This window comes from Euprymna scolopes, chromosome 37 (assembly GCF_053919585.1).
Source record: "Euprymna scolopes isolate OS-2025 chromosome 37, ASM5391958v1, whole genome shotgun sequence".
NCBI classification, from domain to species: domain Eukaryota; kingdom Metazoa; phylum Mollusca; class Cephalopoda; order Sepiida; family Sepiolidae; genus Euprymna; species Euprymna scolopes.
The window spans coordinates 53483712-53507624 of NC_136518.1; the positions used below are offsets into that span (position 1 = coordinate 53483712).

The window sequence follows — 23913 nt, forward strand, 5'->3', positions numbered from 1 at the left end:
GATATGCCGTAAACAACTAAACCAAACTGACTTTGAAACTAAGCTATATCTTTATAACTCTTTTTCTTAGGTCTATTTTTATCACTACCTCTCACGTTTTTCTTGGCCTTTTGTTTGTGAATTGAATCTTCTATCTTAACTATTCTACTACACTACTAAGTACTCTCATTATTTGAACGTGGACATACCATTGGAGTCTCCTGTTCTGCACAAATTTCTCTATACTGTCCAGATTTAATCTTCCTCTGAGGTCATCAGATCTAAACCTGTCTTTAAGATTCGCATTATACATCTGTCATATTATGCTCATATTCTTTCTCTCCATGCAATGCCTCTCCTCAACCCTTATCGTCTGGGTTTCACTTCTATACATCACCACACTGCATACTTGTGCCTAATAAGATTCTTCCCTTGGTCGACAGGGGTAACGTTTTGCGGCTTAGTAATGGAGTAAGTTTCCAGAATCTACTCTTATATATAATGTACTTTGATTGCTTTTTGTAATTAAATACTTATTATTCTATATTGAAATTCTTTGAGTATAATTCTGTATAAATTTTGCGTTTCTATCAGCGCCCCCCCCACCTTCCAAGTGGGTGGGAAAGCGAAAAGAAAGTATGACAAAAGAAAAGGGAAAATGGGTTTATTGTAGAACAATGGGTGCAACTTTACTATAGTGTGTCGTCCTACCCAATTGTATTTTTGAACCAAAAAATGATATTACGTACTTACTTGTCATGTCGAAATTAGTATAAATTCCAAAGTTGATGAAACATAGTCCTGTAGAAGATGTGATAGAGCTAATTTTCGGGGGGGGGAAAAAACGTGTAGTGTTATTGAGAATAAGCAAGATGGCCGACTTGAAAGCAGTTATCTGATTTCGAGCATCTAAAGGGTTAATTGGCCACTCCGACAAAGGCGGGATTGAACCTAATAATTCACTCCCATTTGTTTGCACTTTTCTCAATAACTACACCTTTTGGGTTTTTTTTTTTTTTTTTTTTTCACAAACATTAGTCATGATAAAAGTAAATTTTTACCAGGATGGATTTTCTGGGATAACTCATAAAATCATTTATCCATTTGTTAGTTTGCACTTTTCTCAATAACCACGCCTTCAATTACTTTTGAAATTTTACACAAACATTAGTCCTGATGAAAATAAATTTTTACCAGAACATATTTTCTGGGATAACTCTGATTGCCTCCCTAGGGGGCATTATAGGGGTAAAATTGCCCCCAAATCACTCATTTGTTGATTTTGTTTGCACTTTTCTCAGTAACTACGCCTTGGATTTTTTGCACAAACATTAGTCATGGTGAAAGTAAATTTTTCACTCATGGAGGCAGATCTTGCATGTTCAGCTTGTTTACGGTGAAAAATTGCAACTTTGAAAAATTCTGTTTTTACTTATAATTATTTTTCTACTGGACCAGTTTTGGTAATTTTTTGAAGTTATACTAATTTCAGCATGACCTTAAGTACATAATGTTTTTCTCTGAAATGCATTTTTTCGAAAACACACTATAGTAAAGTTGCACCTAACAATGGATAGAAAATCGTTCACAGAGGCACACAAAAGGGAGCTGATCTGGGATTGGTGGTCAAACTGACAATAATAGGAACAAAAAATCTGTCAATATATTTTAGAATTAAGTTTTAGGAGTGCTATAATTGTTTTGTAACAGTTCTACTATGGTTGGAATTAGTTTTGGGTTCACGATGGTTGACAATCCAGTTAACAACAGTTTCCAGTTAAACGCAGTTCGTGGCTTGGGGTAGATTGAGATAGGCGACAACTAATTAACATGGCCTTAACAGAACGTAGATATGGACATTAGTGTTCAGAGGGTCGATTGTGTTACATACACACACATTCACACACTCAGTTGTGTTTTGTTTTGATTTTTTTTGTTTTTTCGTTTTGTGTTCAGGATTTTGGGAGGAGTGGTTGTTTTTTATTTTTTCTTTGTTTTTTTTTTTTGTTTTTTATTTTATTTTTTATTTTTTTTTTGGGGGGGGGTTTTCTTTGTTTTTTTTTTGTTTTGTTTTTTTTTTGGGGGGGGGTTGTCCTTGCGAGTTATTGCACACCCTTTGACAGCCATCAGTGTGAAGGACGATGGCACAGCCAGAAGAGAAACGAAAGATAAGAAGACTATAAAAACAATGTCAGGGCCGGCGATTGTCAAGTGGAGGGAGGGGAGGTTTTACAATTTTATAAAAAAAAAAAAAAAAGAAAAGAAGAAAACGTATGTTTATTTGAAATTATTTCATTTTCGCCAGACAAAAATTGTTGTTGAATTTTATTTTTTTGTCCTCTGTAATAGTTTGCATTTCGTTTTGCAGTTATTGGTACACCTTCACACGTGCTAGGAAACATCATGGAAGAAACGCCTATGACGACAAATTCTTGTACAAAAACTGACACATTAAAAGCACCCGCCATCTTTGCAAATTCGTCATGCCAAACTGACAGACTTGTAAGTTTCTCCATTAATAGTTCTTTAATTTAGGACACTTTATGGAAAATTGCATGCTCTTGTTCCGTTGGATAGAGGTCCTAAGTAATTTGCAATTGTATGTTTTGATCACCCTCACTGAAAATTGAACCTTCAACCTTCAGGTGAAATGAAAAATACAATTGTGAATTACTTAGAACCTTTATCCCATCATGGTTGACGGGACAAGAGTATGCAATCTCTGTGAAGTAAATAAAGGGTTATGTTCAAAATTCTGTGCAAATTCCAGAGTTTGACAAGATACACCTGAAGAAGGTCAAAGGTTATATCAACCAAAACATTGTGAAAATAACACTCAAGATGAGAACCGTAGTCTGATGAATCCAAATAATACGAATAACTAATCCTCATCTCAAAAATTCAGAAACGAAATAACATTTGTTGCATATTTGTTTTTTTGCCACTCTTTCGAATTGCTGTGGATTGTAAAAAAAAAAAAAAAAAAAAAAAAGCCCAAATTTTGTTTTGAAAACTTAAATTTTGTCTTTCTGAAGGCCTTAAAAAATTTGGAAATGTCTTTGAAAAACTTTGAAAAGTCCTAGAAAATGGACATTGAAAATCTGTACAAACCGTGACATGATCTCGGTGACTACTGTAACGAATAAGATTACAACCTAGTTTTAAAACGAATATTTTATTTTGTGAAGTTGGAATGATGTTTAGTATCTGTACTGAATGGGAGGTTTGTAGTCAGAATGGCAGTCACTTCCAACCAAACAAAATCAGATCGGTTTGCTAAAATTCTTGACTATATCCAGATCCCAACCAAAGCAACTAGAGTCCAACCAAACACAGAGAAATATTATGAGAATGATACAATGTATGTGTAATGTAAGTCTAAAAAAAACAGGTTTAGTTCTGCGTGAGATGGACAGTGTGGGGAGACTTTGATGGTATGACCACATTGAAAGATTGGATGAGAGTTCTGGAGAGGGTAGATGTAGAACAGTTGAGGTAGCAGATCCATTTTATAGGTAAAAGCCAATGAAAATATGAGAGGAAGTGATAAAAATAGATGTGAGGGTTAAATAAAAACGAGACCAAAGATGGGTTACTTTGGAAGTCAGTTTCTTAAAGCCATCTAACTTATGCTATCGTGTAATAGTGAACATTAAACTGAATATGATGATAGTGATCGTAGTTCCTATTGCTGTATGCGCAAAAGAAATGTGGACTTTTCTCATACTCCTTCTCACCCTCTTCCCAACATGTGGATGTGGTGAATTTTTTTTTTTTTTTTTTTTTAACCAGAAACTGCTGATTTCTGTCAACTTAACCCAGTTAGGTTACCAAATTAAGATGCTAAAAAACTGTTCTTAACATGGGGAGGAATTGGAAAAAATAAATTTTCCTTAAAAAATGATTTTCTTTAAAAAAAAAAATGGAGCTATTTGATCAATTTATGTAATTTTATGTGGACAGTGTTTTCGTTCAGTCACGGGTCATACAGATTTTTCTTTTTTTTTTTTTTCATGTGCAGGTGATTGATTCATTAAAAGCATGTTTTATACAGTGTAACCCTGATATAAGAGACCCTAATTTAAAAAAGACAGATATAAGAGGTATTTTCTCTGGTCTCAAATTAGAGTTTGTGTTACTTTACGGCATGATCCATATATGAGAACCCCAGATATAAGAGAGTCGTGCCATCCCCCGAAGGGAGATCAAGTCTCTTATATCCGGGTTACACTATACTTAAAATTGATGAATTATGAAAAGAATTAATGTTAATTGTGAATATCAGTTGAATGAAAATCTATTAAGCTATGCATTTATCATCCTTTTCTCCAGGATCACTTTGCAATGCAAAAATTAGAAATTGAAATGCTAAAGAACCAAGTTGCTACAATGTCAGCCGAGTTGACCGATTTGAAGTCAAGGTGAGTTATGCAGGGATGTAAGTTCTCCACTTTTTAGCAACCAGAAAAAAAAATATATACGATTTCCATTTAAATCACTAGAACCTCCTGTGATCTCATGTGGTACCCCCCCCCCCCCCGCTTGATAACATCATCGCCAACCACAACATTGTTTTCCTGGTTTTCTTCACTTTCATCTTCTCTTCTCTCTGTGACGTTGTCTCGTATTGGTGACTGTCTAAGGTCACAGCTACATAGTTGTCTTTTAAGGCTGTGTTCATCAGTTGGTTGATCAATTCATTTCCCCATCTGTTCTGAGCCACAACTTGCCTCAAATCACAACTGTCATCAACCCAAGACTATCTTCAACTGTTCCTAACAGTTAAAAATTCATTGCCTCTTCTCAAAGTGTCTGCAAACTAACTCTAAATATATCTCAGTTCCTTTTGTTCCCATTCACTGCCACACCTTGACTAACAATACTATATCAGCTTCCTTTTGTGTGCTTTTTGTGAACAACTTTCTATCTATTGTCTTTTTTTTTCCACCAACTCCATTTCCTCTTTGTTTATCCGATAAACCTATTTCCTCTTGTCTTTTTGTAACGTAGATGTTACTTTTCGACTGTGTCATTACATTTCAAAACTCTTGGTCCCACACACCATCTGGCACCATCGCAAAGGAAGAAACAAATAAAAAAAGAAAAGAAATAAAAATCTGACTTGAAATGAAATGAATTTATTCACAGTTCTTCCAAAGCAACACATTTCATCATTTTACGTAAATCTTTTTGCACACACAAGTGCTTTTTAAGTCTTTCTCTTCACCACCTCACAACTTGCTTCTCTCCTAGACCACGTGATGTATTTTTTTCTCCCTTTTCTTGTGATGCAAGCTTGCGCACACTTACTAATTTGCATACATGCTTAACAGCTGCTGCTAATATTTTTGCTAGTCAGCTATCCTTTGGCTGCTGCTGATTTTCTTACAGCCACCCGTATATCCTTTATTACATTTTGCCCTATTTTTTCTCTTTCTTGCCTACTTCCTAACACTTGGGGTGGGGGAGAATAATATCACACTCCTATTAGTGTAGTGAGTTCTCTGCTTTCTGGATGAAATTTACTTCTTTTTTATTTTAATTTTTTTTTTTTAAATAAGAAACAGCTGATTTATGTCAGATTTCTCAGTTAGGTTATCATTCTGATGGAACGAACTAACTCTCAGACTATAGTTAAAAAACCAGGCAACATTGTTGTGTATTATTCTCTAAGTGACATGTCATAATTGTTGAATTTTACTCAAAGTATTCTGTACACTTGCACATGCTTTCATTTTTGCCCATGCAGCATGTGAATTGTCGCAAGTCCACAGTTCAACCTAGATAAAAAAAAAAAAAAAAAAGTACAGAAAATTTTTTATGATGTACGTATTTGACATGGAACAAAAATGTCATATTCCAAAATTCACCTAAATTAATCAAGTAGTTTTTTTTTTCTTATAATGAAAATCATTCTTATGATTTTAATTTATTAATCTATATATAAATACGATAGCGTGCATGTTATTTTGTGTGTCACGCTTACATCTTTTTTTTTATTGATTGTCGTTTATGACCTATTTCTTGTAATAAATAATTTTACCAAAAATTCGTAAATTTTGGTGTCAGTTTCAATTATAGCTGAAAGAACTCAAGTTATGTGTACACATATTTATTTTTTCTTCATAAGTTATGGTTTTGGTTTCAATTCCAGCTGATGCACGCAAGTCATGAATATATTTTTTTATTTTAGTTTTGAAATCACAACTTTATAAGATTCAATAGAAAATTGATCCTATAGTAATATATACAAAATCTGCTTAAATTAGAATGTATTTAAGTGTATTTTACTAGCATTACAAGCGTATGCTGTATTTTCATGGACATCGGCAATATTACATACCTAATGTGCTTCAACAAGTCATATCTTTTTTAGTTGTTAGTCAATTTTTAAAAGAATTATATTGATGGAAAGAGAATAAAATAAGAATTCCAGTGATGTTAATTTATTTTGCTTTTGTGTTCAATGTTTTTATGCTCCAAGTTAAAAATGGAAAAAAAACAGTAAAAAATGATGACAAAAAGGGAAAGAGTTTTTTTTTTCAATGTTTACATTTTATACGTGATGTTTGGATACATATGCACGGGTTTAAATTTGATTGGATATGGCTAAAATTTTACAGGCTATATAAACAAAGAAGTCCATCTCTACTGGTGTTTGATTTTTTATTTATTTATTTTTTTTTTTTTTACGACTGAAGGAAGCAAAGTTACGACCGAGCAAAGTTGATAAGAATATTTCAAAGTTGATAGATAAATCGGCATATATCATCCATTTTCATATAGATAATAGTTTCAGAATTATTTTCATGTGTAATATGTAAATATTTGATAATTATTAATTACGCGGAATTTTTTTTTAAATGTTATCTTTTTATAGAAATCAATTCTGCTTACAGAAAAACGGTCACTAAGCGTGTCATGCGCTGAGCTGACTAAAGTATTCTCTTAAAAATAGAAAACTGTCTTACTAGACTAGTCATTTTTTATTCTGAGTTCGTCAATTTAAAAAAATTATTTTCAAGTTTTTCAAATTTGATTTCAAAACAATACTATTTTGTTGTTTTTAACGCTTTTAGTACACATGCACTAAAAGCGTTAAACAACAAAATGTACTAAGTACATGCGTTTAACTACTTGTTTGTACTTAAGGTAGAATTGTGTTTTTTAATGGTCAAAAGAAAAAAAAACATATATAACAAATAAAATGGTACATGTCACTAATGCTACCATGCTGAAATAATAGCGTTATTATTTAGAAACCCATTCTTAGCATGAGGAAGGAAGGGTGTTTTTTGTTAACTATTCTGTACTTTCACCTAACAATTAAATAAAAAAGATATTGTGAAACTTGAATTTATTTTTAACTCCTTGTCAAGACTATTTTTTCGAATCTGTAAAAGAAACCCGTTTTTTTTTCTTTATTATTGAGGATATCTTAATAATAATAATAATAATAATTTGGCGGTTCGATTGAGAATTTCATTGTGGTGCATTTTGTAAATTTTTATTTTGTTTCTACCTTAACATTTTTCTTTAAAATGGCTACCTTTTAAAGTTTTCAGGCATACTGAAAACGAATATCGAATTTAAATTTTTCGCAAATAAGTAACTTTCTGGACATTAAGCCATGTCATTTCTTACGTTATTGCTGGTGGCCATCTTGGTATGCACGTTTGTATATAGTTTCTCGTGGTTGCGTTTGCACACTTGCGCGTACCAAGATGGCCACCAGCGATAATATAAGAAATGACACTGCTTAATATCCGGAAAACTACTTATTTGCAGAAAATTTAAATGCGATATTCGTTTTCAGCATACCCTAAAACCTATAGAAGTAATCATTTTAAATGTTAAGGTGGAAACAAGGTAAAAAAATTACTGTTTTATTTCTTTGTTTACATAATTGAATTTTCAGTAAACAACAGAATAGAAATGGCAAAAATTACCATCAACTGGTGAATATATTGTTGTTGCTTATCAGGATTCCTGGTATCCTGGTACTGTGAAAGTTACATCGAGGATTCATGTAGAGTACGATTTATGGTTGCATCTCAGAAAATAGGGGTATATTTTGGGCCAGATAGAGAGAATTTACAAAATTGAAAATTGGACTGGTCCCAAAATACATAAGTTCTGGTCGACTATGGGAATTTCCATCTTTTACAGAAATCCAAAATCTATCTGAAAAATTTTCTTTGATTTATTTCTGAAATTAATTCATATCTACTCAATTTTTTTTTTCTTTGAGTGGAGTAGTAAATACCGGCCATGAATGCTCTTTAGGCATTCAATGGCTACACCCAAGATTAAGCTCTCCTTTGGTGAGGAGGTAGGAAAATGCCTATTCTCAATAAAGCTATATTTAAATATCACTATAATACTTAGTTTTGTTCATAAATAGACACCCACTGTATGATACTATGCACCAGTTTAAAAAAAATTCAAATTTGTACATCTTAATTTATAATTTATAGATTATGGTAAAGAGATACATCAGATTTGACTGCATAATCAGAAAGAGCACACAATTTTACATAAGACTATAAGACTGACAAGTTTCATGAGAATAGCTTGGAAAATAAATAAATGGTGGCGAAATTACCAATTTTTTTTAAATGTTGTGGTCCGTAATTTAGCCCATTTTTCTAAAGAAAATGTCCACAGAAAAGCTTAAATTTTGGCACTTAAAATTCTCATAACTTTTGAACTACTGATAGTATTTGCATAATTCAAACAGGTTTAAGCATCTTTTACATAGCTCTTTTCATGCAAGTTAATAAAATAACAATTATCTAAACAGAAAAAATCAACTTGTAATGGTAATTTTACGACCGAGCTATGCGGGGCGTCCCTGCTAGCTTAAATAAATACTTTTGCAGTTTTAACAAAAGACCTACAATAATATCAGGTCGTCTCCATTTATGCTAGACATCCACAGAATGCTAACATCAATATATTACATATAAAAGAGTCTGCTGTGGAATTTCCACAGGTCCCGCTGGTTATAATTATTAGCATTATAAGGCTAAGTTTGAATTATTGTGCATTTATCTGCCTTTTTATTTTGGATATTTCTTTTTGCTTACTTATAAAACTTGATTTTCATAGTTATAAAAAAAAATATCTACTTGATTAATTTGTGATTTTCATGCTGTGATGGGTATGTACATCATAAAGATTTTTTTTGTTTTTAAATTTAATTCTGGACAAGAACGATACATTTTGTTGTCATGAAAACAATTTTACTTGATTTAGGAGTAAAGTCTTAAGTTATTTCCTTTGTGTAACATTATACAGGGTGGAACAATAAAGTTGTCACCCTAAAGAAAACAACACTACAGCTTTATTTAAAACGTTTATTGAAAAAATCAATTCAGGTAACTTGATTATGTAGTAGAACTGACATCTATTCAATGTAGCCACCTTCAGCCTCAATCACTGCCTCGATACTGGTCTGGAACTAGGAGCATCTCCTTTCCACAAGTACCAGCAACAGATGGCGGCGATCAGGCTGGCTTTGGTGTTGTGGGACATCATGATGGTGATGTTCTCAATGTATGACCAAAGAAAGTAGTCCAGCGGGTTCAGGTCAGGAGGAGGGCAGTGAGAGAAGCCAAGCCTGGGTCTCTTTGAACTTGTGGGCCAGTGCTGAGTCCTGCTGCCACACCCAGCATCAGCCAGTGGCCACCTGATTGCACCAGGGGATCACCACACTCTTCAGCACATCCAGGTACACTTTGGTGGTGACTTTCAAGCCGACTTCCAAGATGTGAGGTGGCATGCTGTGACCCTCACTTGAAACCATACCAAAGACCATAACCGTGGCTGAGAACTTTACGTCACCCTGGGCATGTCCCTGTTATTCGTGGCAATTCAGTGATGCATTTTGAGAGTGCTAGCAATGGTTCTGTTGTCATAATTTGGATTGGTAGAGAGCATGAGTTGTACAGCGGCACATCTCCGATCTTGCTCGTTAAATGTTGTCACTTTCAGACATGATAAAAGGCTCCTATCGCTCTTGGAATTTATACACAACTGGCCAACTAGTAGATGGTCTGCAAAAAAAACAAAAAAAAAACGTTTTCATCAAATGGAAATGGAATCATGTCGTCTTTTCTAGGGCAACAATTTTATCATTCTACCTTGTATATTACATGACTTTCTAACCTCCTTTTATGGTCGTCCTTGATAATCTGTGAATAAACTAGATGCTACTATCAAACTGTTTCTCAATTATCCTTTCTTTCAGACACGAGTCACATTTTTCTGATACAACGATGCTAAACAACAAATAATAGTTGCAAACACGCACAAAAAATGATTATGTATTCCTCGCATGTATGCAGCTAAAAACATGGGAAGTTGGGACCGCCATTTTGTAGTAGGGGTTGTTGCATCAGTATTCATCCTGGAATCTTTCTGTTGAATTTGGGAATCTGCATGGAATTTTGAACAGAACCCTTTATTTTATCTCAGAGGGTAGCATGGTCTTGTTTCATCAGCCATGTAAAGATAAGACAATGAAAGGAAGTCTCATTTTAAACTTTAAAAACAACTTTATTGGTTATCTTCGTTAGTAAAATTATAGGAAAGAAACAGGTTAGTAGCTGGAAGTGTTCTTGTGTAGAAATGTAGATTAGATATTATACCGAATTCAACTTTTATTTTATTCTTTAAAATTGAAACGACAGACCTTTATTTACAGGTACTTCCAGAATAATGCCTTGTCCCTTGTTCAAAAGTCTCGTAAAGAATGAAGACAATAAAAGGAAGTCTCATTCTAACATTTAAAAGCAACTTTATTGGTTATCTTCGTTAATAATGAGAAAAGTGTTCATGTGTATATGTGCTGTAGCAGCGTGCATCCGTGTATAGACAGAGGCAAAGGATTAGAGTTCCGTGATAGGAAAGAGAGTGTGTGAACCGCACATGGAAATAAGTCGGTGTTTGAAGATAGCCATATAAAAGAAATTTTGTCAATGAAATTTGCGCTTAGTCTTTCGTAGAGAAGAGAAATGGAAGTGTAACGTAGTCGTTATATATCAACACTCGGGACCCACACGTAGTATGCAGACAGTCGCAAAGAAACATACACAAAGAATTCAACTTGCACTTTTTTTATTTTAAATTGAAGCAAACATTTATTTACAGGTACTTCCAGAATAACGACTTATCTCTTGTTCAAAAGTTTTATAAAGAATGAATACAATGAAAGGAGGTTTCATTCTAACATTTAAAAGCAAATTTATTGTTTATCTTCGTTAGTAGCATGTATAAGAGAGGAACGGGTTAGTAGCTGAAAGTGTTCTTGTTTGGAAATAAAGATTGGATATTAGAAAGTCTTGTTGAAAGAATAGTTCAGTGTTCGTGCGTGCTTGTATTTGTAGAAGTTGTGAAGAGAGTTTTTAATGTGGAGACGTAGATTAAACAGGCCGATTTAATGAGAAAACTGTTCATGTAGATAGGAGGGGACAAAGGATTAAAGAGTCCTTTAGCATGAGAAAGGAAGTTCATGTTTGAAGATAGCCGTGTTGGCTTGTGTGTACTCATGCAGGCCTAGAGCCAAAAGGGCCAGGCGATGTATGCTGCCAGCCAGAGCAGAGAGAAAGAGAGCGCTTGCTGCCAGTTTCACATTTTTTACACTTGGTCACGTGACTGAGAACTGGCTTATGATTGGACAAGGAAGAAAGTAGATTCAAAATCTCGAGCCGCAAAAATTAGCTCCTGTGGCTGTGTTTGTTGCAATTTTCGTCTGCTATAGAAATCTTAAGTAATTTGCAATTTGTATTTTGAGTGCCGCCTGCACTGAGGATTGAACCTTCAAACTCCAGAAGAGTAACTTTACGACAGAATTTCACCAATTACTTTATCCACTACGCCACTTAGGACTTTGACCCAGTCATGGCTAACAGAACGAGAGGATGCTACCCCTGCTGATTAAATAAAGGGTTACATTAAAAATTTTGTGTAGATTCACAGGTTTGAGAGAATAATTCTCAAGTCCGACTTTATACTCCTGGAGAAGGTCAGAAGTTACATTGACTGAATCGTGAAAATAACACTCAAGCTGAAAACAGTAGTCTGAAGAATCCAAATAATGTGTATTATTTTCGTCTTGGATGTTATTCTCAATGTACCCTTTAACCTGTAGGAGCATCTTTTTGAAGTCGGTTTGATATAAAGATTCCTTATCTATACAAAATTTTAAACATTTAATCCACAGGGATAGTTTTTCTCGTTCCATCAGCCATGATTGGGTAAACGTGTTAAGTCAATACAAGCAATATTAAGAATAAAGTATGAAAAAGTTACTTAGCTGGACTTACTAATAGTCTACAACTGTACACACACATGCCAGCGTTTCTCTACAGAGATGAGGACATTTAAAAACGATCTCTAATAACATCGCCAGAAGTCAGGGGGCTTGTGTAGATTATTGATATTTTAAACACATTTCAGGTGAAAACATTATTACATAATAATGCGAATAACCAATCCTCATCTCCAAATTTCATAGATTAAATCCAACATGATACATATGTATCATGTTGGATTTACGTTTATGAGATTTTGAGATGAGGATTGGTTATTCGCATTATTTGGATTCATCGGACTACTGATCTCATCTTGCAAGGACCCATGTCGCAGTGGTTAGAGTACTTGCAAAATCAATTGTAAAAAGTGATATTCTCCTGAAAGTTGAAGGTTCAATCCTCAGTGTGGGCGACCAAAATATACATTTGCGAATTACTTAGGACCTCTATCCAGTCATGGCTGATGGAACAAGAGCACACTAACCCCGTAAAGTAAATAAAGGGTTCCGCTTGAAATTCCATCCAAATTCCAGAGTCCAACAAGATACACCCGAAGGTCGGAGGTTATATTGACTGAAACGTTGTGAAAATCACACTCAAGATGAGAACAGTAGTCCGATGAATCCAAATAATACGAATGTTGAATTTAGTATAAATTCCTAAAATTATGAAAAATGATCCAGTAAAAAATGTGGTAGATGTATTTTGAATAAAATATCGTCTACATGTACATACTGACATTTTGTTTAATAATGGTGGGCTGTAACTAAAATCAAGGGAAAATAGTTGGTTTTCGTACAGAATTGGTTGCACAACTCTTCTACACGATAAAACTCGTTAATTTGATAAATTCTATTTTTATTTGTAATTATTTCTCTACTGGATCATTTGGGGGGGGGGAATTTTTGGAATTTATACTACTTTCAACATGACACTCAAGTATATAATAATGTTTTCACCGGAGATGTGTTAGTTTAAAACGTCGCTAATCTGCACATGCAACGAAGTCAAACATTTACAAGATGTTATATCACGGCAATGAACAAAAGGAACAAATGTTTATATATTATTGAAAAAGGCTTGTCATAGCTAAAATACAAGGGTCATTTCAAAAGCAAAAACCTTTTTCTTTTTTTTTTATTTTTAACTCAAAAAGTTGAAGATCTACAAAAACAGAAGTGATACCAATAAAAAAAAGTGATCTTTTCGAACAAGAATTTATTTTTTTACATAGTCACTATCATTCTCCATGCCACTCTCTGCTTCTGATGCATGTACATGACAGATTGCTTTCTTAGAGTCTCACACAGTCATTATCTGCAACAGAGAGATGAAACTTTCAGATCATGAATGCATAAGTTAAGTCATCATAATAATACAATTTGTAATTCCCTCTGATCCATTCAAGCAGAATAAAATAGGAAGCATTACTTTTGGACCCCCCCCCTTCTTTTATTACTTTGGAGTCAACACTTATCAAGACCCAAAGTCCACTCAAGGGTAAGGATTAATGAATGTAAGGGGGTAGTGTAGTAATCATTAATGGTGTAGATTGGGTAGAATTTGATTATTTATGGGGACAGCTCGACAAGAACTTGTTTACATTGGACTTGAAGGTTATGTTGTATTCAACTGGGAAGCAGGCCAGTGGAACAGTGTTGATATGTGGGCAGTTATGTAAAAGAAGCTTTGTTCATGAAATCTGCTTTTAAATTTAGGGGAAATTGTATATAGTTATTGTAGCTGGTCGAGTGTTTTTTTGCTTTTTTTTTTGTGAAAGTTTGACAAGGAGGAACCATAGATTGGAGTTCAGTCAAGCATTTGCCATGAAAATAACGTGTTTGATTTATGTTATTGTTTTCATTTATTTGAAAAAAAAAATCTTTTTGCATCGGATTTGTTTTCTAAGTGATTTCTCATACATACTGTTACGTTTGCAAATAACGTATAAGGCAATACAAATGAAGACTCAACAAACAAAGGTAGATCAATAAGAAGTGTATTAGGAAAAGTATATTTACAGTATATTTACATAATGGTTGTCAAGTAAGAGTCTTGGTTGGAGAACATATCTGCTCTCGGCTCGACCTTCGGTGGCTTCTGGTTAACACACACTCAGACTAACCGAGTCTGTTTATTTATGTGTAATATTATCCACATATGTAAATGAGTGGGTGCCACCATAACACATACATAAATTGTTCCTGCTTCTCCATGAATTAAATAGTGAGCTGAGTTCTATATAAAGATCCGTAAGTTCAAAAAGATGCAACTGAAGAATGTCAAAGGTTACATTAGTCAAAACGTTGTGAAAATGGTAACAACCAAGATGAGAACAATAGTCCAAATAATACAAATTCTTAATCTTTATCTCAAAAACTACTAAAATTTAAATTTGTCTTTGTCAGACCTGTTAAACAGCGCCGTGTGTCGGCTGAAAATCATGATGAAACAAGAGAATTTTTGGAACTGGAATTACAATTTGCCCAAGAAAAGAATAATGACAGTATTGAGGTAAATTACCATTCTTGAATATTTATTTTTTTTATTTATTTTAAAAAATTTTTTTTTTGCTTTTACAATTTTGATTACAAATGAATGTTTATATTTTAATTATTTTTTAAAGTTTTAAATATTAATGATGGGTGCATATTTAGAATTCAACCAAATTTAAAAAAAAAAAATAAATTAAAAAAAATTCAGAAAAAATTTTTATGATGTATATATTCATTACAGAACAAAGATGTCATATTCCAAAAATCACATAAATTGATCCAGTAGTCTTATGTTTACCTAATTCTGAGTAAACAAAAAGGGACCGTCTTGCATCGCCATCTTGTAAAAAAAAAACAAAAAAAAAACACATGACTAATCCCTCCGCCCGGCAATATGTTTCAACTGGTCAATGCCAGGCAATATGTTTTCAACTGGGCAATGCCAGGTAATAGTCACATACTATTGAAGATACACCAAATATGTAGTAGTCAGTTAGTAAATTGTGAAAAAACAGACAAGAATATGCCTTTATTATAATACATTTATATTTTTCACATTTAACGTTCTAGATATCTTTATAGATATACTAGCAGGCTACCTGGCATTGCCCAGTTGTAACATACACTTACATACAATATTTTGATTAATGCAGATTTCGTATATATATATATATATATATATATATATAGACTTCGCTTTGTAGTACAAAGCCTCAACTTTGAGATGTTCTAACTTTTGACTGGAAAAACGCCCATGTTTCGTTCAAATTCTATGGTGAAAACAATTATTTTCCCTGATTAACTAAAAAACAAATATGGACTTAATCGACTGGTAGAATTTCTGTACCAAGTGTTTATGTGAACAGACTCTAACTGCATAGTTGCAAAAAATCATCTACCGCTAGCAGGCATGATATGCCGGCATGTTTCATTGTTAATAGTCGGATTTAAATAGTAATTTTTTGGAATATACAAATCTCAAGAAAAATATTGAACTATATTAAAGAAAAATTTATTGTGACTTCAATCATATAAGTTTTATTTTGATGGATGTAGGAGAAATCTACTAATTACTAATCTAATCTACTAATCTGATTTAAAGACTATGATTGTTAAGTAGTAGTATGCACTAATCTACTAATCTGATTTAAAGACTATGATTGTTAAGTAGTAGTATGCACTTTGTTCAACACTAAATTGTACATTTTCTGATATTGCTACTCTAAGAAAGTCATGGTGTGTGTCAAAAGCAGAGATGTGGCATTGAATTCCTGGCAAAAGTACATTAAGAATGGTGGTGACTATGTAGAAAAATAATGTCTGGAACGTAGGTCGCTCGTTTTAATGGTACAACTTTCATCTTTGTAGTTATTTAACTTTTTAAGTTAAAAAATAGGGGGCTTTACTTTTAGAATGGCTCTTATATATATGAGAGAAGGGTTTAAGATGGCTTGCTTTTTATTCATTTTTTTTTTTTTTTTTTTTTTTTTTTTTTTTTTTTCCAGAAATTAAAAATATATTTTTCAACTTTTCAGAAAGAGAAACAACTTGAAAAGGAACGTCGCGTATTAAAGGAAGAGCGCATTAACCATGATGCAGCTGTACGTGCTTTCCAAGCCGAAAAGAAGCAACTGATGCAACGTGTGGAATCAACAGAGGGCGAGAACGCTTGCCTGCTCACCAATCTCGAACGCAGCCAGGAACGTGTGAAAAACCTCGAACAAGAACTTATTCTCATGCAGAGTCAGTTAGCCATGACAAGTAACAATCGCCGATCCATGGATCGGCCTTTGATGAACCTAAGCAATATCACGAGCCGTTCGATGCGTACATCCTGCAAGAACTGTTTAAGCTTGAAAGAACAGACAGTTACTCTTCAGTCTGAAATCCAAGGGCAAGAAATGGAGATCGAAAAGCTCACCCGGGATCTTGAAAAATGCAAAGAGCAGCTGAAAAACAAGTTCGATGAGGTCCGCTTCTTGTCGGGGGAAACGAATGAGCAGAAGGAAAAGCTAGAAACTCTCCAGCAAGAGAATGCAAAGGTGACACAGATTTTGGAAGATAAGACGCCCGTCCTGGAATATCCAGAAGTGATTGAATTAAAAAATCGGCTCTCAGAGGTTTCACAAGAAAAAGAGTCTTTGCAGCAGAAATTGAAGGCAAAATCTGAAGAATTTACGTACCTCTCAAGACAATCGGCCGTGTATTTAGAACAGATTGAATCGAAGAATATAAGCTCTAGTACGGAGAACAGTAAAGTATCAGAAGAAGTGGAGTCTCTGAAGACTGAGCTTGCTGCTATGGAAGCTAAGAAGAGCCAGGCTTTAAGTGATCTTAATATCAACAAGTTGTTCTGTTATAATCTTAAAGATCAACTTAAATCGAAGACGGATGAATGCATGATGCTGCAAAAGAATTTAAATGCTACTCATGAAGAAGTGGTAGCCATGAGGAACACTCTGGTCGAAATCAAAGATCAACTACTAGCTAAAGAAGAGCTCATCCTTGAACTTTCACAGGGAAGATTAATAGATGTTAGTTGCCAGCAGTCTCTACTCGTGAATAGTTCAAGTCCAGATCAAGAGGCAAATTACTCTTCACATGAGCAGTTAGATACTAACTCCAAGAAATGTGAAAATTTGACCCAAAAGCTGCAGAATCTGACTGAAAAGAATTTGTCTGAATCTGAAGATCTGCTAGATATCTGTACAGAAGCTCAAAATGATCTGTCAGCAGAGATGTCCAATGTGCAACAGGAGAAGGTTCTATTGGAGGAGAAATACGCTCAGTTGATGGAAGAGCGGAATGGTCTAGAACGGCTTGTTGCAGAACAAGCCCAAGAGCTGTGTGAAGTCAAGCATTCGATAACCGACAGGGAAAAATGTTCTGAGGAAGTAGAGTTGGAGATGAGGGCAGAATTGGATGCTATAAATGTAACCCTAAAAGTCAGAGAGGAGGAATGTGTTAGTTTGAATCAACAACTGGCTGAAGGCAAACAGGAATATGAAAGTTTGAATCAGCAACTGGGTCAGGCCAAGCAGGAATGTGAAAGTTTGAATCAACAACTGGCTGAAGGCAAACAGGAATATGAAAGTTTGAATCAGCAACTGGGTCAGGCCAAGCAGGAATGTGAAAGTTTGAATCAACAACTGGCTCAAGCCAAGCAGGAATGTGAAAGTTTGAATCAACAACTGGCTGAAGGCAAACAGGAATATGAAAGTTTGAATCAACAACTGGGTCAGGCCAAGCAGGAATGTGAAAGTTTGAATCAACAACTGGCTGAAAGCAAACAGGAATATGAAAGTTTGAATCAACAACTGGGTCAGGCCCAGCAGGAATATGATAAACTTGCTGATAGTCTTGGAAATGCTGAGGAAAGACAAGTTCTTATGCAAGCCGAGGCTGAGGCACAGTTGGCTGAAATTGAAAAACTGCAGCAGCAGTTGGTCCTTACTGAAGAAGACTGTAAACAGAAGGCGACAGATTGTTCCCAACTGAATGAACAAGTTTCTGTTTTCAAAGAGAAATTGGCCCAACATTCCGAAGAGCAGGATCATATTAAGATAGATGAGAAGACCCAGTCAGAGGAATGTTTGAAACAAACAGAAAGAGTTGATCAAGAATTAGAAAAAAGCCAAACATTGAATGAAGATGGTGAAGATGCTGATGCTGAGTGTGAAATCATCTTTCAAACTCCTGAGAATGAAGCTGAGATTACCTTGTTGGAATCACTTAGAGAAGAGCTTGATGCTCAACGAGAGGAATGCAACCAGCTGAAAGAAATGGCTAGTGTGCAAGAATGTGAAGTATTGAAGCAGGAACTGAAGAATCTGAAGAACGAGAATGAAAATCTGATTTTGGCTTGTTCTTCTATGAGAGAGCAGATTACCGAATTGAAAGAAGACAAAAAATCCAAGGAAGGGCTGATGGATTCGCTGAGGAAAGAATTTGAAGAAAAGTCCTTTGATTATAAGGTTATTTCCGAAGAGATGAAAACCCTTCAAATGGAAAATGATAACAAGATGTCAGCCTGCAAGAGTTTATCTGAAAAGCTATCAAACCTTAAGCAGGAAAAGACAAAGTCTGAAGAATTGCTGGAATCCCTGAGGGAGGAATTTAAATCGAAAGAGAAAGAGATGGAGAGCTTGGAGAAAGAACTGGAAGATTCTAAGCAAATTCGTGATTCCAAGTGTAATGAATGTGAACGGTTAGAAGTGGAGCTTTCTGTTATCAAATCGAAGCATGCACAGGAAGTGGCTGCTCTGAACGATAAAATGGATTTGTCTTCCGAAGAAACAAATACCAAAAAGGTTTCAGGTGATGGCAAAAGGCCAGATGTCGAAACCACAACTGAAATCTGCGCAGAAATAAATGACAATACTGAAGCAGAAAAGTCGACTAATGTGAAGCAAGAACTCGATGTTCTCAAAAAAGAGCTTGACGCCAAGAAGGAAGAATGTAGAATCCTCTCTACTCAGCTGCAGGAGATGACGCAAAAGAACATGCTACAAGGCTCTACTTCAACCACCCTAGGTGATAATGAAGAACTATCGCTCTGCAAGCACCAATTAGAAGACAAGATTGCAGAGTGCTGCCAGTTACAGAAAGAACTTGCCAATATCCAAGATGACTATCAGGTCCTGAAAATGTCTCTTGAAGAACTCCAAGATTACAGTCAACTTGCCGACCCATCACTTCAGAATCAGCTGTCTGAGTGTCAAGCTGATCTGGAGTCAAAGACGCAAGAATGCACATCTTTGGGCAAGCAGCTTTCTGAAATGGAGGAGAAAATTTGTACCAAAACTGAAGAATCTAACATTTTAAACATGAAGATATCGGAACTGGAAGAAATGGTCACTTCAAAGACTGAAGAATGCAGTGTTTTGAATGAGAAGACCTCAAAACTGGAAGAAATGCTTAGCTCCAAGACTGAAGAATCTAGCATTGTAAATGAGGTGTCCAAACTAGAAAAAATGCTTAGTTCTAAGACCGAAGAGTGCAGTGTTTTAAATGAAAAAATATCTGCTTTAGATGAAATACTCAGTTCTAAGAAGGAAGAATTTGGTGTTTTGCATGAGAAATTTTCTACACTGGAAGATATGCTGAGTTCTAAGACTGAAGAATCCAGGGTTATAAACGAGAAGATATCTCAACTGGAAGAATTGCTGAGTTCTAAGACTGAAGAATGTTGTGTTTTGAACGAAAAGATCTCTACGCTTGAAGAACTGCTTGGTTCTAAGCCAGAAGAATGTATTTTGAATGAGAAGATATCTGAACTGGAAAAGATGCTGAGTTCTAAAACTGAAGAATGTAGTGTTTTGAACGAAAAGATCTCTACGCTTGAAGAACTGCTTGGTTCTAAGCCAGAAAAATGTGTTTTGAATGAGAAGATATCCGAACTGGAAGAATTGTTGAATTCTAAGACCGAAGAATGCCATTCTTTGAGCCAAAGACTAGAAACTCTTAATGCAGCACCAACTGTGAAGAATGAAGAATCAGCTTGTCAATTGCAAGAAGATTCTTCTACCAAAGATTTTAGTTCTGTTCAAGAAAGTGTGTTTGAATCTGCAGCTGAAAAACCATCAACGGAATTACATAAAATGGTTGACCAGCTACAAGAGCTGTTAAGCCTTAAAACCTCAGAATGTGAATCCCTCACTAAACAGGTATATGATCTGAAGATGTGTCCTGAACGCTTGGAGGTGTGTATTGCAGGAGAGATAGCAACAAAAAGTAATTTACAGGAGAAGTTAAAAGAGGAACCATCTTGCATGTCTACAGTTGCAGACAAGAACCAGTTGAACCAAAGTAACAAGGATGTCTTTGGGGATTTATCTATGATTTCTCATGACAAACAAACATTGGTGGCAGAAATGGAAACCAAAACTCAGGAATGTGTGATTCTCTCCGGGGAAATTGGCCGCCTCAAGAAGGAACTGGAAAACCTGAAATTGCAAAGACAATCTGATATGCAAACGCTGCAGGACACGATTCAGGAACTCGAAGCCAAATCTTTAGATTATGACGTTCTTGTCGATAATATCAAACGCTCCAGCTCTGGTTCTTCTGAGTCTGCTCATGAGAATAAGGAACTGCAGAAAGAAATTGCGGAACGGGTGACCGAGCTGGAAGAAATGAAAGAAGCGAATACTCGTTTAAGAAGTGAAATTGAACAAGAGCAGGAGAATCTTTTGGTAGTCAAGGCCGAGTTAGCATATAGTCTGTCCGAACTGCATAACCTACATCAAGAGTGTGATGCTTTAAAAGAGGATATGGTTGAAATGAACAGTCAAATGAATGACCTCCAAGAGTCTCTTTATTGTGCCCAAGAACAGCAATGCCTAACGGCGCAACAGCTAGAGGACAAATCTCTTGAATGCGACCGACTTGCCGAGGAATTGTCAAATTTTCAAAAAGAATATGAGAGCATAAACACGTTGCTTTTAAATATGAATGCAGAAAACGATCGGCTGTCAGTAGTCCAGAAAGATTTGTTCACAACACAGAACGATCTGGAAGCTAAAGTCGGTGAGTGCTCAGAGCTGAATCAACAAGTTGATTCTCTCCAAGCCGAGTTGGAAAGCATCAAGGTTTCCCTACTGAACCTCGAAGATGAGAATCAACAACTGCTCACTTCCAAAGAGAGAATGATTTCATTGCAAGAAAAACTCGATATACAATCTCAAGATAATGCTAAACTTTTGGAAGAGATTGCCGTGCTGAAGGATCAGAAGCAGAACGCCCAAAATTTGGTTGCTGTGAAAGAGGCGGAGGTTTCAACCATCTGGGCTCAATTGGAGTCAAAACAGACCGATTTTGCCGAGTTGAAAGAACATTTGACAACCAAGTTGAGCAAAGTTGAGACGGAAAATGTCAGTCTACGGGAATCGTTGATCAAAATTGATGAACAGAATGACAAACTGAGCACGTTGAATGAACGATTGAGCGTTAATAAGAAAGAGCTTGAATCCAAATCTGAGGAATGTGCGTCATTGTCTGCAGAACTTGAAGCTGTAAAGACCTCAAACTTGGAATCTCTAGCAGAAGCGGAGAAAAAATTGGAATCCAAAACCAAAGATTGCTGCAAGCTGTCTGAAGAGATATCTGCTCTCAAAGAACAGGCTAGCAGCATAGAAGAGAAGTTTAGCCAGGAATTGGAAAACAAATTCCAAGCTTATGCGATACTGTCGAGTGAGTATGAGAACAAAATGAAAGTACTCGAAGAAGTGCAGGGCCAGTTAGCTGCCAAGATGGAAGAATGCAACTCCCTGTCTGAACGAGTAGTCAGCTTGGAGAAGGAACAGGTAGCCGCTGCAGCTGTCTTTGAAAAAGAACTTGCCGAGAAATCGCAGCGATGCGATGCGCTTTCTACTGAACTGGCTGAAATTTTGCAGAAGCATTCCAATGTAGTGAGATCATTAGAGTTGTCAGAGTCAGAAACGGAAAAGAAATTGCAATCCCTTCTTGAAGAATGTGATTCTTTAAAAGAAAAACTACAAGCTGAAGAAGAAAAAGTAAGTTTTGTCTTTTTTTTTTTTTTTTTAAAGTAATCGATGATAATGATACAGGTTGCATCTCTTTCAATATGTTCTACCATCCTCGCAGCTGAAGGGTTGCCAAGAGAAAGGATGTACAGGATTCAAACTAATTAATTGGTCATTATGTATATTAGAACATGACCAATAGGCATAAGGGATTCAAATGGGAGCTATATTTAGTTCTATGTGAAGGAGGTTAAAAAATTGGGTAGATATCCTTTCTGAAAATCCAGATATCTCTAATATCTGTGAAATTTTAACAATAGACATCAATTAATAAATATTCCTCAAATTTTAGTTTCTTTCTAGTATTTTGAAAGGTTATAAAAGAATATAATATGAGCATAACCTTGCGTTTAAAAATTTAAATATTTCATTGAATTTTATCCATAGTCATTTAAACAAAGTTCTCTGAATTTCCTTTTTTTTTTCTTTTTTTTTTTTTTTAAAGACCTATTTAGTTTCAACCTAAATTTTAGACATTTGTTAGAATTTGCAGATAATGTCATGAATTTTGATGAAAATTGGAATAAGGATTCTAGACACAAGATTTAGTATTATTATATCTCAATCTTAATGAGAGAACGTAAAAATGGTATAAAACAGGACTGTTCAGGGAAATTAATTTACCTATCCTGCATAGGTATTCTAGTATATATTAATCGAACTAAGAAAAGTCAGAACTATTGATAGTATCGGAAAAAATTGTGCCTATTTTCCGATGTCAAAAACAGTTCTTTTAATTGTCTTTTTATTTGATTTTGTTTAAAGCAAAATCTTCCACTGCTGGTAGTAATGATAAAATAATAAATAATTGGTTTTTAACTATCAGTAAAACTAAAATCTATAGATCATCCCCCACAAGGATTTATTTTTACAATTAAGAAAATATCTGCACATTTAGCATGTGTTTTTATGGTAATCCGGAAGAATAACAATGAAGAATTGAATATTTAGAGAATCAGAATCTGGAATTTAGTACGGAATCGGGGAAAAATATTGGAATCGTCCCTAATATATATGTATACATGTTTGTCCGTTTGTGACGTAATGGCTATGTTATAAATTTATGAAGATAATGTCATTATAGCACACACACACACACACACACACACATATATATATATATATATATATATATACTGTTTTAACAAAAACGAAGACTTCAAAGAATAGGTTGATAGCAACAAATAGTGTATTTCATTGTTAGTTACAATTATTTTAAGACTATTCAGACAAATTCAAACATATATATATATATATATATATATATATATATCAATTTTTTTAAGCAAAATTTTAATATATTAAAATTTTGGTAATGTTCATAATCTAATATTGTTCTTGGCCTTCGGGCCGGGATCAAAGTGTAGTAACTGTTCTGCAGATGCTGCACTTAAGATAATTTGTACCAGTCAATGGAGGGGAAACCCTCTATACTGGGACATGTATTATTTTTGGTAACAAGAGTGCCCCCTTTTTGCCAAGCTGGTTTTTACCCCACATTAGAAACGGCCTTGTGCCTAATTTGCTTTGCTGGGGAAGCAAATAAATACAATAAAATCAAAGTAAAAATTGACTCAA

The 23913-nt window shown here is 34.8% G+C and overlaps 1 protein-coding gene across 3 annotated transcripts in view; it reads left to right on the forward strand.

Moving 5' to 3' along the window:
* LOC145261197 (uncharacterized) overlaps positions 1 to 23913 on the forward strand; it is a 133486-nt gene that overhangs the window by 43053 nt on the left and 66520 nt on the right. For all 3 annotated transcript variants that reach the window (XR_013864420.1, XM_080119522.1, XM_080119520.1), the window contains exons 15-18: positions 2348 to 2481; positions 4312 to 4400; positions 14705 to 14810; positions 16327 to 22305. Coding sequence is in view for 2 of the 3 variants with exons in the window: in XM_080119522.1 (XP_079975648.1) it covers positions 2348 to 2481; positions 4312 to 4400; positions 14705 to 14810; positions 16327 to 22305 (6308 nt within the window). In the remaining variant the exon portion in view is untranslated. The remainder of the gene's footprint in view (positions 1 to 2347; positions 2482 to 4311; positions 4401 to 14704; positions 14811 to 16326; positions 22306 to 23913) is intronic.